The sequence below is a fragment of the Odontesthes bonariensis genome, chromosome 4, assembly GCF_027942865.1.
Source record: "Odontesthes bonariensis isolate fOdoBon6 chromosome 4, fOdoBon6.hap1, whole genome shotgun sequence".
Taxonomy (NCBI): Eukaryota; Metazoa; Chordata; class Actinopteri; order Atheriniformes; family Atherinopsidae; genus Odontesthes; species Odontesthes bonariensis.
The window spans coordinates 30,455,673-30,472,366 of NC_134509.1; the positions used below are offsets into that span (position 1 = coordinate 30,455,673).

At 39.5% G+C, this 16,694-nt stretch overlaps 1 protein-coding gene across 2 annotated transcripts in view; it reads left to right on the forward strand.

Annotated features, from left to right (window-relative positions):
• LOC142378914 (E3 ubiquitin-protein ligase SMURF2-like) overlaps window positions 1–16,694 on the forward strand; it is a 55,523-nt gene that overhangs the window by 8,184 nt on the left and 30,645 nt on the right. For both annotated transcript variants that reach the window (XM_075463896.1, XM_075463897.1), the window contains exons 2-3: window positions 11,547–11,585; window positions 12,969–13,077. In XM_075463896.1, coding sequence (XP_075320011.1) covers window positions 11,547–11,585; window positions 12,969–13,077 — 148 coding nt within the window. The remainder of the gene's footprint in view (window positions 1–11,546; window positions 11,586–12,968; window positions 13,078–16,694) is intronic.

Genomic DNA, 16,694 nt, shown 5'->3' on the forward strand with positions numbered 1-16,694 from the left:
AAATTTCATGATCATACCAGTCTTAATTGTTATTTACCATTTCTTTTTTTTATTTGGTCTTCCATGCTCATATTCAAAGACCTGTACAATGAATTATCAGAGTGGTAGCAATTAGCTAATTGTTGCAGTTTTAAACTGCACACCCTCCTGGTGTTTTCTCTTTAGTCTTTTTTTACTCTTTCTTTCTTTCTTTTAACAGGATGTTCCTCATCTCTCTGTCATTTCTCTCTCTTCCTTCCTCTCCCTCACTCACCCCCGGATCTAGTCCAGACAGCTGTCAGACGACTCTAGCGGTGTGGCTCCAGTTTGGCGTATTTTTTTTCTTTATCTGTTCTCGGCTTGTGATATGTGTGCGCACACACATTCGCATACTTCCTGTAGCGATCCTTCACCACAACAGTGTACTTTATGTTTGTTTAAATTTGTTTGGGGACTCTTAAGGAGTCCGTGAGGGGGGGTTCCAGGAACCCTCAGGGTGATAATAAATCCAGTTTTAATCACTTAAGTGTCTGAAACGTTGCATAAAAATATTGACAGTATAGATCTCACTTTAATAAACGTAAATAGTTTATATACCACTTACAATTGGATCAACTAAAAACATTGTACTACATGTATTTTGACAGTGTGCAGCATCCACAGAACCTATCATTGGAACTGAATGAGGATGGAAGATTAGACTCTATGGATCACACTTTCCTCCCCCTCACTCTCCTCCGGCTACTGTTCCTGAGGTCAGACTGCCCACCTCCATGTGTCTGGTAGACTACTCAACGTGTCCACTGTACAAAGACATGTGCATACTCGCACCCACCGCCTTTCATATTCCATATCCCCCCTCTCTATCTGTGTTTTCATTTTAAATGCGGGTCAAGAAGTCAGTCAGAGGATGTGAATGATGCAGTGGCTTTAATCATGGAGATGAGGATCTACTAACTCTGAATAACAGGTCCAAGTACAAAGATCCTCAGGTAAACGGAGATGATTCAGTCTTTGCTTCAGCACTATGGCTGCATGATATATCATATCAGCATCGTAACTGCTATGTGGAGATGTGCAACAATTACATTTCAGGATGAGGGACGTGACGTAAGCGAAATTAACGTGCAAATGTGTAATGCAACTTTTTCACTACATGTGCCGGAGAACTAAATGCTTTATATTTTCCTCATCCACAGGAGAAGTTTTTCAATGGTTAACGCGGTTCATGTAAGCTAAATATTCTTAATGTCTTTGAGATGTTTTTTTCAGCACCTTCCCTAAGCAGACAACAAAAGGCTGTTCCCATACTCAGTTGGATATTTATGTGTACAAGGAAATGAAATTATTTATTTTTTTTACCGCAACCCAAAGTGACCCCTTCATGTCATTCACAGTCACAGAGACAGAAAAACCGAGCAGGCGCCGCTAAATCTCGTCCTCCATTGCTTTTCCACCTCCATCTTCACAGTTGCTTGTTTCTCACCTCTTTGTCTCACATATTCATTTATTAGACTTCTGATAAGGCTCCAGACTTCCGTCTGAAAAAGAGATTAGCAAACCGAAAGGAGATAAAGGTACAACTTACTATATGTTGGCATATTTCAGACAAAACAGTGTCATGCTAAATGCAGACAACATCTAAGGAAACAGATGTTAACATGCTGTGTATAGGGTGGATATTTAGGATAAATATTTTTACATTTATCTTAATACTACGTGTCTTTGGATGTATCCACAATGTCGACTAAAGGATAAAAAGCAACATACAAATAAACCGAAGAGAGAGAATATGAAGCAGCAGATGTCATCAGGTCATTCATCTCAGGACAATGACCTGCTTTATTCAAACATGGGCCACTGTCCACCCTTTAACCCATTAAGGCCTAAGACACCTGGAAAAGAATGCCTGTAAAACCTATGGGCGATTTCAGAAAGACCCCCTAAAACCTGAAGTTTTTCTGGAAATTCAGCAGTTTTGTCAACGCCTACTAAATGATTGATTTCTCAGCCTCTGTAGCAGATAGAAACTAAATTAAAAAAGTATTTGAGAGCTTACACCTGTGGCTTTCTTTGGAAATTGAGTTTATTTACATACACCTTCACGAAAATGTAAAAAGTAAAGTGCAGGAACGGCACTATTTTCAATTAAAAAAACAGTAATAAAATAAAAAGTCAAGTGCAGGAACAGCGCTATTTTCAATTAGAAAACAGTAATAAAATAAAATTTAATTTTATATTTAAATTATTTATTATATATTTATTTTATCGCCAGTAATCTCTTCGTACTGGCAGCACAAGGAGCCCCATGCCCATACACATTCCAATAAACGTTTTCATCTCTGGCACAGTTACGTGTGACCACCTTGCCATCTTTGCTCGAGCTGGAGTCTGAAGTACCTGGTCACTGTATCTATTCATCTCGGAAACGAGATGCGCCCAAAGCTCCTCAGTAAAAATATGATTAAATGCCTGCAACGGTGTGGCATCTGCAGGTAAACCGACTTTCACCCCTGGTGTGCGGTTGAAATCTCTCCGTCGATTACGGTGGTAATTGTCAGTCTTCCACTCACATTCAAACCCTTCAAAATCATCCTCAAACATATGTGCTAGCCATAAATCTGCATCAATTGGGTCAGCACGTTCTTCAGCATCACCAAAGCCAAGAAACTCCTCAGAATCGCTCCCGTGTGAAATGTCTTCCCACTGAAAGTCCTCCATGCTTGGTCGATGTAACTTAACTTTCTTTTTTTTTTTTTCCGATGTAACTTAACTTCAAAACAATGACACCAGGAACATGACGACACTCTCACGTGTCTATTATAATGCATTTAATTGGCGCAGAGGTCAATAATTGGTGCAAAACAACCTTATACATGAAAAAAGACGCGTACGCTTTCCCGGCCTTAAAGGTAAATTAACGCAACAGCGCCCCCAGCTTTAAAGGTAGAAATGCGGCAATGCTTTCCCGGCCTCAATGGGTTAACTACAGAGCTGGCAGGACAAGGTCTTCACAAAGCCTGAGACTGATCAAGCTGTTTGGGTTCTCCTAATAATGTGGGTTCTGGGCAAAATGGTGACTGGCTACATACGAGTAGTCAAATGCTCATTCGTTTAGTGCACGAGAAGGCAGAATGATCGGTTTCAGACACTATTGATTCAGTTTTTTTTATTTTTTATTTTTTACTCTAGTCAGACTATGAAAAGCCTTTTTGACACTGGATTCATCTGTTTGAGAACTTGTGAGCGGAAGACAACCAAAATCTGCCATATTTATGGTTCACATCCTGATTCATCTCACTCACAAGAGCATCTTGAGGTTTAAATGCAACTTGCGGGTTGATTTTTACCAACTATATTCAGAATATTTTGTGAAAATGGGTGCTGAAACATCACTGATCAATTAGATAAATGCATTTATGGAACTTAAATGCAGAAACACAAGTAGTCTTTCAGAGTAGTCCAGTTTGTCTTCCCCAATGCATAATTTCACATCACACCACAAAATTAATTTATCTCTTCTAATCTTTGTGCTTACTGGTTTCTTTGACACCTTTCAGGCTCATAAATATAAGGGTCTGATGCGTCACATACGTGACATTTTCCATCTCTTTAGAAGAGAAACTTCTGTGTGGACATTTTCTAAATGTTATTGTAGTGGGTATATAGACGCATTTTTTTCAAAAACCTAGTTTCTGCTACATGTTGAGGTTGCAGGGCTCTCTGCATCTGTTATAAAGACAGTTTATGGAAGCTTTAATAAAAGTAAAACAAGCTACAACAATTTAACAGCAATATCCAATAACATGTTGAATAATGAAATGTCTTTGATTAAATGGAACGTGAAAATAACAGATCAGCAAAGTCAAACTTTCATTAGACAACAGGTAAATATCATCTCTGTCACTCCCTGGTCCAAGTGATCTTCTTCCCCACTCTTTCACTTTCTCTACTTTTCCATATCCATGTCTTTTCTCCCCTTTTGTTGTCCGTATTCTGCAGATTTGACTTTTGATACTCCCCCCCCCCCCCAATTCGTCATTCCACCGTAAATTCCTGCCTCCAGATGGATTCGGTCCTAACCTTTTCACCCCTTTCTCTGTAGTGACTATGCTAACTCCAGATTCCTATCCCTGGATTGTTGCGTCTCCTCGGGGAACAGAGAGAAGGGGGAGTGTCAGCTGTAGTCCACTGGCCTTTTAGCTGAATGACATAATTGGCATCCCAAGCATTCACTCGACTGAAGAAGACCCTCTGGGTGGGAGGTTGGGAAAGCGAGCAATTGCTCTAAACAGGTAGTATAATGTAGTTCAAACTGTCTTGATTCAGGAGATCTGTAAATGCTGATTCATACCACAGCATTGTCTTTTGCAATGTGCACTTGCCATAGAAACATAAACTTGGTCACGTACACAAAGAGTAGTTGTGCTTGACAACGAGCCCGCCAGAGAGGCGAGAGGAGGGGAAAAGGAAGTCTTTTGTTTAACTGTTGAACAATACTATGAATGAGACAGCATGGAGCTGTGGCAGGAGTCGTAACAGAAGCAAACATTTGGGGAGTTGTGGGGCCTCTTCTTTTAAATCTGAATGATTTGCTTGTTAATATAAAGGGAAGAAATAAATAAGTTATTTTTTACTGTGCTTGTATCATCTAGAAGTGATGGTGCATGTATACACAACTATAAATTAACTATTTTTCAGACCATGTGAAGCTTGGAACCTGGAACAAATGTACATAAAACACATTTTAAAACACAAGCTATAGCTTCTAGGGCAGGTTCTGTGGATTCGTCACACAGAAATTGTACCCTGAAAAGGAAAGGTATGTCGATCGAAAGCCTTGTGGGAAATGGCTTTATTTAGCTATCTGAGTCATTGCACAGAGACTTCATTGACTGGCATCAGGTGAGGTTTGTTCAAAGGTAAAATGACTCACGATCTGGCTTTGGGCCATATGTGCATTCATTTCATCAGCTGGAAACCTAGATTACAATGAAGTAGGAATCATTCTTCACAGTGTGCGGTTTTCTCAGTTTTATTAATCTTCCTGTTGTGATGGTGTTTTATTATGACAATATTTCTTTGAAGATGTCAACAATGTCAGTATAGCTGCACATATCTGCGTAGGTTTTCAGTCATGGTAATTTTAAGTGATAGAATAGAAGTTGATTTGACTTTTCACCTAGTTTTTTTTATTTTTTTTATTGGTATTAGAGAAACAAGAACCAGGGTTTTTCAAAGAACTGTGAGCAAATAAACCAAGTATACAGTTTTTAGGTCATTGCATGCCTGAAGCAAGCAGCTGTCCCTATAGAAAAGACGATCAGCTTTGTTTCACAGCAGCCCTGAAGGGGAAATGGATTCATAAGTTGCATTAGGTTGGAATGGGTTAACATGTCACAGAGGCTCATGACTTCCATTTTACTTCCTTGAGCTGATGGGGTTGCATTTCATGCAGCACCTACAGGTTCTGTCCCGGTTTTTATTTCACCATATTGACTGCTAGGCCAATAACCTCTCGAGATCTTGTTACAGATTAGCTAAACATTTTTTTATTTGTCTGCCAAAAACTAAGCAATAAAAAAGGAAATCTAGTTGTTGCCCCTCATGGAGGTTACCTGTTGAACTTGAACCTTCTTCTTTTGGAATAAGAAGTCAAACCTGAGCGTATTGTGCATTATCTTTTAACACTGCTCTTTGTGTAGACCGTAAGAATATTTGGTAACATTTATGGAAGTAATTTTGCATAGTATAAATGCCAGCACAGTTGGAAACAAACACTTAAGCATGTCTACAAAATGGGGTTCTTTCTATGAGCATTCAAGCTCAGCAGGATGATGATGCAGCACGGGCTAACTGTGCTGGCCTTGTGGTGCCGCTGGATAAGTAATTGAGCAAATGGACAACAAAATGGCTGTTCTTGAATGTGGAGTTGGCAGTGCACAATCACACAGTCATCAGCTAGAATTGCTGACCACAAACTCTTTGGTGTAGAGCAAAACAGCCTAGCTCTGTGGTTTGATAATAACAGAGTACAAGAAGCGAGAAGCATGTTGGTCACTGGGTGAACTGGACAGTGCAAATTATAAGCTTTGGTGAACTTGAATACAGCTCATGTTCTTTGTATTTTCATCCACAAGTGAGATATTTTCAAGAAAATATTTTACAATGTCAAAGTCTTCACACAGTTTGCTTAGATGTTAAAGGGATACGCCACCCCCAGGCCAAATTAAGTGTATCCCCGCATTCCCGAGACATAAATAAGTGTGTGGGAGCGTTTTCCTGGCGACCCAGGCATTGTCCGAATCTCACAGCACTGACCACTGCTTGGTTTCGCGTAATACCTCCATGCTTGCGTCGCTGATCGAAATATTACTCCGCTCAACCTCTATTTCGAACACAGATGGGACAGTGGGGGGGGGGATTCCCCATGACGTAGCACCGGAAACTAGTTCCCAAACCGACATGAGCAAACCAAGCCTTCCGTGTTGATTTACACATCATTTGCACTCGATGTGAAAGTACACCACTCACACAGTAATTAGAAGGTAAATCAAGTAAATTAATTCACGTTGGGCGAAATATTTCGATTGGCGACGCTAGCATGGAGGTATTACGCGAAACCAAGCAGTTCGGACAATGCCTGGGTCGCCAGGAAAACGCTCCCACACACTTATTTATGTCTCGGGGATACACTTAATTTGGCCTGGGGGTGGCGTATCCCTTTAACATTTTTATTAGCATTGCTACCATTGAGCAGTAAGTGCATAGTCATTTCCCTAAAATTCTATATATTTTTCCAGAATTATACATGATTTGTGATAATTAGCTTGAACTTTTCACAGCTCCCACAGCTCTTTCATTAAGTGAATAATACCAGCATGATTAAATGTGAGAATCCAACCTTTTGTGATCGACTTCATAAAAAAAAAATATATATATATATATATATATATGTATATATGTATACTCCAATTTTGATTTATTCTGCTGCTCTTATTAAAGCACAGCATCGCGTTAAATAACTTGATTATCAGTGTTTGGTTCAGTTTCCAGAGAAACCATCCTTTTTAAGGGCGTATTCACACCTACCTCGTTTGGTCCGGACCAAACGACCAAACGGACCAGATTTTCGTTGGTTCGGACCTTTTGGGATGGTCTGAATACAAACCACCGAACTCTGGTCCGGACCAAACAAGCGGACCGAGACCGAGCTGAAAGGTCGGACTCGGTCCGGATCAAACAAACCCTGGTGCGGATCTTTTGGAGGTGTGAAAGCAGACCGGACCTAATCCCAGACTTTTTGCTTTTTTGTACCTCGGGAGCATCCGTCGTTTGTCTGCTGCTAGGTAACAGAACAGAGCGTCGTTCTTCTAATTACTAGACCGGCTGTGGTAAAGCTAACGAAAGACCGAATCAGCGTTATCCTCCGTAGCCGCCTTGCCCTTTGTCGTCGTTGTTGATAAATTACTTGTACAGCAGCATAGTAATTACACAGTTGTGAAAATAGCAAAATGTTGAAAAAAAACATATAGTTTTGATTATATTAAAAGCAATAACGGCACGGAAAGCGTCCATGACTACATTCACTTTTGAACTTAGCACTTTGTGTTGCGCGTGTCGATTCTGACCAATAGCCGAACGACTTCAGGGCGCGTGGCTTTGTTGACATTATTTGGTCCGTTTACTGAAATGTAAAGTCTGAAAGCGAACCGCACCAAAATGGAAAAAAAAAAGGTTCGGACCAAAGCAAGTGAACTATCGGACTTTCCTGGTCTGAATACGCCCTAAGTTCCCATTGGAATTGTAATTTCAGTATCATATACACCAACAACTATTAGGCTATCTTGTTGCTTCAGGGATAAAAGCATCTGTTTCATTATACATGCCTTTTCCCCCAACAAAAGTGAGCTGGGTTTGAAGCAACAAATGCAAATGGCAACTTGTTGAGACTCCCTTGAGAAAACAAGCAGGAATCCCCTGGAGTCTGCCTGCTCATGCCTGTTTACAACCTTTGACCTTGTGACCAGAACTAATAGTAACCTTCAGCCAGACGTTTTTATTCAGACAGATGGAGACGCTGCAGAGCTCCAGCTCTTCTAACGGCCTCACTTTGTCATCAGAGACTCACTGTGTATACTTTGTAATGAATACAAATGGGTTCGCTTTGCCCACAATCAATAATTATAATCCCCATATATTGTTATGGAGTGATTTAAATCTCAGCTCCTCATTGCAGGGACTGTGTTTTTGTTTTACAAAGTAAGGATTGAACCTTTATACATTGTGTTTAAACAAATTTTGACTTAACCTAACTGTGTTCTGGCACATAAAAGCCCTCATCACAACAATGAATTATTCATCCAGTTTACTGTGTAGTGGTAATGATAGGTCAATATTTGTAAGCATTTAACTGTTGGCTTTTTATTGTCACAAACTCATCAAATGGCACCGATTTTATACCTTGCTGGTGACAGAACAGATTCGAAGGCACTGAGACTTCAAAAAAGCTACTTTTCGTGCACTTTTAAAAGGTTCTGGCGCTAAATAAATGCTTAGATTTTAATTGTCCACTATCAGTTCCCTTAGGGATTGGTGTTTACCGTTGACTTCTGAAAAAGGTCAAAGGACATATTGTCTGGGTCAGCCTCAGGGCACCGTTTGTCTCCACGCCCCTTGGCTAACAGACAGTGGTAAAACAATATCCTTGTGTGTTAACCACTTAAGATTGTTAAGCGTGGTTTGGTGTTTAAAGCCCTTTTCACACTGCCTGCTTAAGGCAAGACTGATGCACATACTTCCATTTAGTCACTCTCGCTCTGTCCTGTAACCTGGTGCATTTTGGATACTTATTTAAAGAATACTACATTTAATTCTTAATGTAGGCCCGTCTGTTTCCTGTCAGTAGCACTGTCAGAGGTAACGTCTCTGTTGAATCACCATTCATGTTTTTTTTGGTGAGACACGGTTGTCATTTGCTCCATCACTTCTCGTTTGCAGTATTCAGCAGTTTATCCAGATTTTGTATTTTTCCTTTTTGTATTATTAAAATCAGGGTTGATTTTGTGTAAGATGACCCAGAGACCACACAGATGACAGCCTCACCCCAGAGCTTTCTGGTGGTTTACTATTTCCCAGTTGACCCAGCTTTCTATGTTACAATCTGAATGAATCTGGTCTTCTGCCAGCTCTGGGTCACCATGGCTCGCCTGCTCACGTGGCAGCTATTAGGTCAACTATTGCTGGATTTCCAGTGGGGAAGCAGTATGAGATTTGACTCAATTGATGAGAAAGCCGACAGTGATACTGTTAAACAACTCGGACAAGATGATCTACACATATTCATGTGGCACTACTGTAAATTGATTTTAGTTATGTGGGGGTACGTAAAATAATTGAAGGCACTCTTGTTCTAAAAAGTGCAAACTGTTACAGCCCAAAAATCTGTAACTTTGTATTATAAATGACTTTTTATTCACGTTGGGGATTGAAATAGAGCTGCAAGGAGGATTAGTCCGTTTGTCACTAGCCAGCTTACAATTTTGACATTTGTGTCTTTGTACTTTTTATAAATCTGTTTTCTTCGCTCTAGTTGTGACGACTCAGCTCTGTCTATAGGAGCCCACGCTGCTGCTTTGTTGGCTGACCGTTTAAACAGAAATTCTATGACACTTGTATCCAAGGAGCCATTTAGAAGATTTAGGCTGCGGCTACACGGAAACGTTTTTCACTGTAAACGATACTTTTTCTTATCGTTTCACTGTCGCGGCCACACGGAGCCGGCGTTCCCACTACCCCAAAACGATAGTTTTTGAAAACGGGTTCCAGAGTGGGAAAGTTTGAAAACGGCCTTGTTTCGTTTCCATTGTTACAGCTAAAACGTTTTTGCGTCAGTCACACGTTGACGCTGGGAGCCAATTTTAACACTTCTCTATTGTCTCACAGCGTGGCGTGACACAGTGGCGTGTGTACTGCCTCGTTTCATCGTTTTCGTCTGGACAGCAGCGCGTTTCCGTGTGGTCGCAAGAATTTTCGAACCCGTTTTCAAAAAAAACCTCGTTTCGTTTTCGTGTAGCCGTAGCCTTAGCTTTCCCCAGATTTCATGGATAAGAAGTCCATTAGCTAATCACTGATGCAGACCTTTTGTGTAAAGAGCATTTAACACAAGCACACAATCATAATGGATTAGCCAGAACACTCTGCTCTTGCGTGAATCGTCATTGTAGTCTCAGCATCTTATTAGACAGGCGATGGTGTTACAGTTTTCTTTAGAAAATCTACACTTAGAACCTGGTGTAACATCACACTTTGTTCGTGTCAGTTTTTTCTCTTTTTTTCTTTTTTATGATTTTTGAACCTCCATGAGTCATACCAATCTTGCTGGTATTTCGTTCAGGTTAAAGTTTTAGAAGCTCACTTATTGCTGGATTGTGTACTTTGTGGCCCCATTTGAAGGTATTTATCACTATCAGTAACATTAGCCTGTTGTGCCTGGCGGCACAGTCGATGAGAGGCCATTGATAACAATGAGGGTGGCTTTTCTTTCTGTGGTAACTGTGGCTGAGACAGTGGAGCCGTGTGCAAGTTAATCCCTTAATCTTCCTCTTAGCACAGTTTGGTAACTGGAGAACCAAGAACACTCAGTGTAACCTGGTAGCTACCAATCTGTTTTTGCCTCTTCACACAAAGTAAACTTCAATTGGGCCTTTATTGTTCAGACTTGGAGTGTTGGAGTACTTTACCTACTTTCTGACTTAAATTACTGACTATATCAGCAGTTTGCCTACTAGAATACTTAAATGCACAAAGATGATATTGTATAGTACTTCACAATAAATATTAGCTAAAACATCAATTCATTTTTACATATAAATCCACTGGTTTAGTTTATTATTAATGAAATATCTCACAAACTGGTTCTTTCAAGTATACAGTATTTAAGGTAAGATTTGCTTAAGGTGATGACCCATATAAGATTTGTTGGTTATCTCTTTCTTTGCATTCTCTATCCACAAATGATTTCAGTCCTTTATTTCTTCTATTTGTCACTTTTCTACAGACAACATGATGTCCATTTTGTCCCATGGAAGACTTTTCTGTCAGCCTATGATTTGGCACAAAGCCTTACTCTCTTTTTGTTGAAAGCTATTGTATGTTGTCAGTGAAGTAAAGCCCTGTGGACTGGCTTCGTACAGGACAGAGTACTTGTCTTATCAATATTTTATAATGAGAAACTTTTAACTGGTGTTCCTGCCTTTTTGAAGGGCCCATGAGGGCACACAAACCATACCCAGAAATAGAATGAGTTTGCTAAGAAATATTGCCACTAACTGTCATTTTAAAATGATCTTTAAAAGTATAGAAAAGCTTATAGCTGGGATACAGTGGAGATTCATGCTTTATATCACATTATGTTTGTATCTTAAATTTCAAAAGTTGTAAAAGAAGTTCCACTTCAAACTGACTGTATGTCCTCAAAGTGTTTCTCTTAATTTTCTTTGAATAATTTATCTGCATCTAACCAGTTTTTAACCTGTTCTAACATAAGTCTGTCTTCCTTTTTCTAGTCCTGTGTGCAAAGAATCTGGCAAAGAAAGACTTCTTTCGTAAGTAAAGACTATTTTTATATATTGCTATTCTTGTATCTTTGCTTCAGAATGGATTTTGTCAGCATTAGGAGCTTGCTTCTTTTTGAAGCTGTGCTGTAAATGAAGCCTCTTAGAAGCCGTCTGTCTGTTATGCACACCAGGAGCCCGGACCTGGACAGGGACCCGCTGCTAACCTAGATTCTAGTAAAAAGCATAATGCAGACTGGTACAGATGCACAAGACTGAAATGGTTTAATTGAACTGGATGGAAATGGCTCCTTCTTTTTTTAGTCCACACATGGCATATACAGATTCTGAATAATGCCACACAACGGTGGCCACATTTACATGCACAGCAGTATTCCAGGTTTAAGCCTGTTTTGAATGTTGGTCCAAATAAGACACTGCCATGTAAACAACATTTTTATTAAGTTAAAATGACCAGAATAAGGTCATGTTTGGAGTAAGCATTAACTGAAATTACCTATGTGGAGTGTGCTGCTCTTATTCACATTATGTATACATTTATACACCTTAATCGTAATAGGGTTTTCAGTTAATCTGCTGCTTTACAGCACACGGTCCAGGCTCTAGAAGCTGCCAGATCTGCTTATTTGAGTGACTTTGGCTTCTTTTCTAAGAACACTATGACTTGCTTTGGAGCCTGTTTTCATACATTGAGTTGCTTGTTTCTGTCACAAGAAGAAGAAAAAAAAAAAAAAAAAAAAAGCAACTCTGGCTGAGTTCAGTGCACAATATGAAGGCTGTGGTACAAAAAATACAAGGGAGAAACCCCAGTGAGCTTTACTGAAAACATCACTGTTTTGTAGGGGGACATAGGATGTGAAAGGAATATGAATGGAAAATCCAATTGGCAATTTATGTAAACACCATAAGTGTAATATTGTCATATTTATAATAAGTTGAATAAGGTGTATAGAGGGCATTTAAGGGACAAATGTATGTACATTTTATGTGATATAGTATTTCCTTTATACTTTTAATTTAAGGGGGTGTTTTTCGTGTGTTTTTCAAATGTGTATTTTCAAAAAATGTTTTTATCGAGCTGCTTTGTCCTACATACAATAGATGTAAGCAATTTTTTTTTTATTAGTTTATGAAAAACAAGTGACCGCAAACAATGAGTGTTGTTGATGTGACATTAATACGTAGTTGTGAGAGTTAAGTGCATGCAGCCATTGCTGCACCTTGAGTCGCTGTGAATGGTGACATTGGCAGATAAAGTTGGTAGTCTAATTTCATTTTGATGGTTCAAATGGTGCTTGTAAATGCTGTCACACTTCTTTCCTCTAGGTAAGGATATGAGATAAGATACGGATATGGGATGTTAGTCCACTTTCTGAGAAAATCCTTTTAATTTGTCCATGTCTGCTTCTACAGGGTTGCCAGATCCCTTTGCCAAAGTGGTGGTGGACGGTTCAGGACAATGCCACTCTACAGACACTGTGAGAAATACTCTTGACCCAAAGTGGAATCAACATTATGATCTGTAAGTCCATTAGAGAGCTGTATAACAACATGTTACGTTATGGCTTTCCACATTTTAATATTTCAATGTGATTTTAAATGGATTTTGTTCATTTCTTTGCTCTTTGGTATGCACAAGATAATCAACAATGACAAAGCAAACATTTTTTTTGGGAGTGTTTTGTAAATTTATTCAAACTGAAACATCAAAAAGGTCCCGTTTAAACAAATATTCAACTGAGTTTGGCTTGGAAATGGCCTCAAGCAGCCTCTATGATACTCAGATAGAAGGAGTTTTGAGCCACCTGCATCAGCATCAACAGCATTTCACTAAAAAAGCCCTTTATGGTAGAGTGTGCTCCCCAGATGGTCTGTCTAGGATGTACTCTGCCTTTTGTCCAGTGGCAGCTGGAATAGGCTTGGGTCCCCCCACGTTCATGAGTAGGATAAACAAGGTATAAAGATTGGATGAATGAATGAATGTCCACACAGGAGCATTTCCTCATTATAAGGCACATGACAGTTAAGCCACAATGTGCTAACCAGGCAGAGTAAATGCTGTTCCCCAAGTCAAACGCTGGCAGCATCATAATGTATGTTTTTTTTTTTTTTTTTTTTTTTTTTCCTGTATCAGGGTAGGGCGACTAGTTTGGATAGAATGAAAGAAGAAATACATGAGGGCTTTTCGCACATGCCTGCAAAGACACAACTGATGTGCCTTTGTCCAATATGTGTGAAAGTGCAGAGGCATTATTGGGGGTCAATTTTGATCTGCCACTGATATGCTTCTACAGTAACAAGGCAGGAGGTAATAGAGGCGAAACAGACCTGCGTCATTGTGTGCTCACACACATCAAGCCGGCATCATGGAATTTGCCACTCTGACCAACAATGCTGTCATCACTCAGGTGATTCTGCCAGCTTGATGTGTGTAAACACACACCAATGTGGGTTTGAAACTCCTCTGTCTGGTTTGTGTGAATTACCAAGGATGAACAGCAGCGGGTTAACACGGACATCTTTTTGTGTTGATAAGCCAACCGATATGCGAGTAATCGAGCCCGAGTTAAAACCTTGTTCTGAGTGCTCAGGGTATGAAGGGGAGCAGAGATTTATAATTAAACAAGAAAAGAAGTCCTCAAGCATGCCATTAAGAAAACACATGCCCTCCTAGAGTGGTCAACCAACAACTGGAACCTGGTGTTGCATCTCTGGAGAGGCACAAAAATAGCTCTGGATTGATGCTACTTATTTATCCTGGATGAACATGAACAGTTCTTCCAAGAAAGATGAGAGAAACTTCCAAAAGAAAGGTGTGCAAAACTTGTAGGTGCATTAATTAAGATTCAAATAAAAGTTCTGAATAATTATGTCAATATTTCATCTGTGTTTTTATTCTATAATGTAGAAAGTTAAAGAAAACTACAAAAAAATCATTTTTTTCTTGGTTATTTAGGAGTCTTGTTTGCAGACTGATGAGAAAAAGAAAACTGAATCCATTTCAAGACTAATTTAAAACACGATAAAACTGTCTAATAAGAGTCTAATAATGTTGCCTAGGGAATGTATTTGAAGTCATGTGTCACCCAAAACCCGAAACTATGAAGAACTATTTCTGAAGAAATGCTGCATGCTTGTTTTGCACATTCGTATCTCTGGAAGTGCTATGACAGGTGTCTCAGGAATGAAGATTCAATTGCGTCTTTTGTGTGTGAAAGAAACACCCTTAATAATCTCGATGATCAGTTTTGCATGAAAACCAAATATCCTGTTGGGTGACATTGCAGACATTCTGTGCTACACACCGACTCCAGACATATTCATGTCAGATTTCATGAGGAAACGCCTACCTCATGCTTATGGGAATTTATTCTAGCTCAAATAACAGATTTCATCCCTTTTTTGGATATAAGGAAATTGTATTTATGAAATAGTTTTGTGCTCTTGAAATGCATATATTTTCCCAAAAATGACCCCACAGGTTTGATTTGAGCTCGAAATTATGACCAATAACTACATTTAAAGAATACGCAATGGTCTTCTTCTGTGAAATGACAGAGGAAACCAATTTTCTCAAGAATTTCAGTTATTATTAAAATATTTGGTTAATAATGGATGGCAGCTGGTATCTTTGCATACTTTGTTCTTGGGATCTAAAAACATTTTCTTTTTACAATTTTCTGGAATTTGTTGGCTGAATGAGCTAATAAATCAATATTGGTCATAATTAACTGACAGCTTGGCTTAATTCTGAGGAGTGCCATTATTCTGAGGGAACCATGCTTATGACAACCTTTTGCCTTTCACATTTTCCTGCAGCTACTGATACAGCTGGCATTTTTGGGCACACACTTTCATTTTCAAATGCGTCTTTTAACCTTAGATCTCCACCCTCTTTACATAATTCTCTTTCCCCTTTTAGACCCCCACCCACTCAGAGAAGCATTTTCCCCACCAGCGACCCTTGGCCTCTTCCTCTGGTTCAGGAAATGGCTAACATGCCACAGAAAGCAGATGGGAGTGTGGGCTTGGCAGATTGCCATCTCACCACACCCCCATCTGCACTCTACAGTTTTAGGGGCGGGGTCTTTTTTCCATATGACACTGATGCTGACGATGGTTCTCATGCCTCATATGACATATCATAAACACTTTGCAAACTTTTGTTTCCAGCTAAACACAAAATATGTTTTTCTAACAGATTGACGCTCTGTAATTAACATTGATGTCCTGTGCAGATAATGCTTTTAGGGGACAAATGAGCCCTTTAAGAGTGTTGCAACTTCAGGAACTTGGAGTGTTTTGTGGGTCTGATTTTTGGGAGGTTTCCCCATGCTTATCCTCCAGTTTCCAGCCTTTTCATTACAACCAGTCATGTTGGATGGAATACGTTGTTCTGTGCCTGTCCTGTTCATTCTTGTAAAGGCCTGTGTTGCTCTAAAAATCTTGCCTGAGTAATAGCTCATTTGTCCCCAATACTAAAATACTGTTTCATTCTACTTTTCTTGCACATCCGCATTTAAAATAAGCTGGTATAAACAACAGATTCAGCCCAGTTCATTAAAGTCTGCTTACTGCAACCCTGGTGTCTGTGCTACTTAGTTTAGTAAAAAATAAGCAGCTCTACTCATTGATTGGTGGTGTTTGAATCCTTTTGCAGGAAGTTACCATAATCAAAACCTAGACCGGCGAGAGAGGGAATAATGATATCAGGCAAAGAGTGTCTGGAGCAGGGCAAATCTGTAATTTTAATTATATCCCTCACCAAGCATCCAAACTATTTGGACAGAAAACTCCTCTTCTTGTATTTAAGCTAAACCACCTGCCTGTAGAAATTTAGTTTAATTAAGTAGATTTGGTTGGTACTTAATGAATATCAATAGAAAAGGGAACATGCCAAAAACAAACCCTGCTTCTCTGCTAACATTACTGTTTATTACATATTAATTATGTCTATCACACAGAGGAAGCACATCATCAGGAGTGGCCAGTGCCCAATTTGCAAGAAAATGCCTTTGACCGAGCTCTCAACTAATCTTTAAAAATTCAGTGCGGTAGTTTTTGTGTCATCTCAAGAACTAATGCGGACAGGCAAAGAAATAATAATGATAACATACTCTGTCTGTTCCTCAGCTCTTG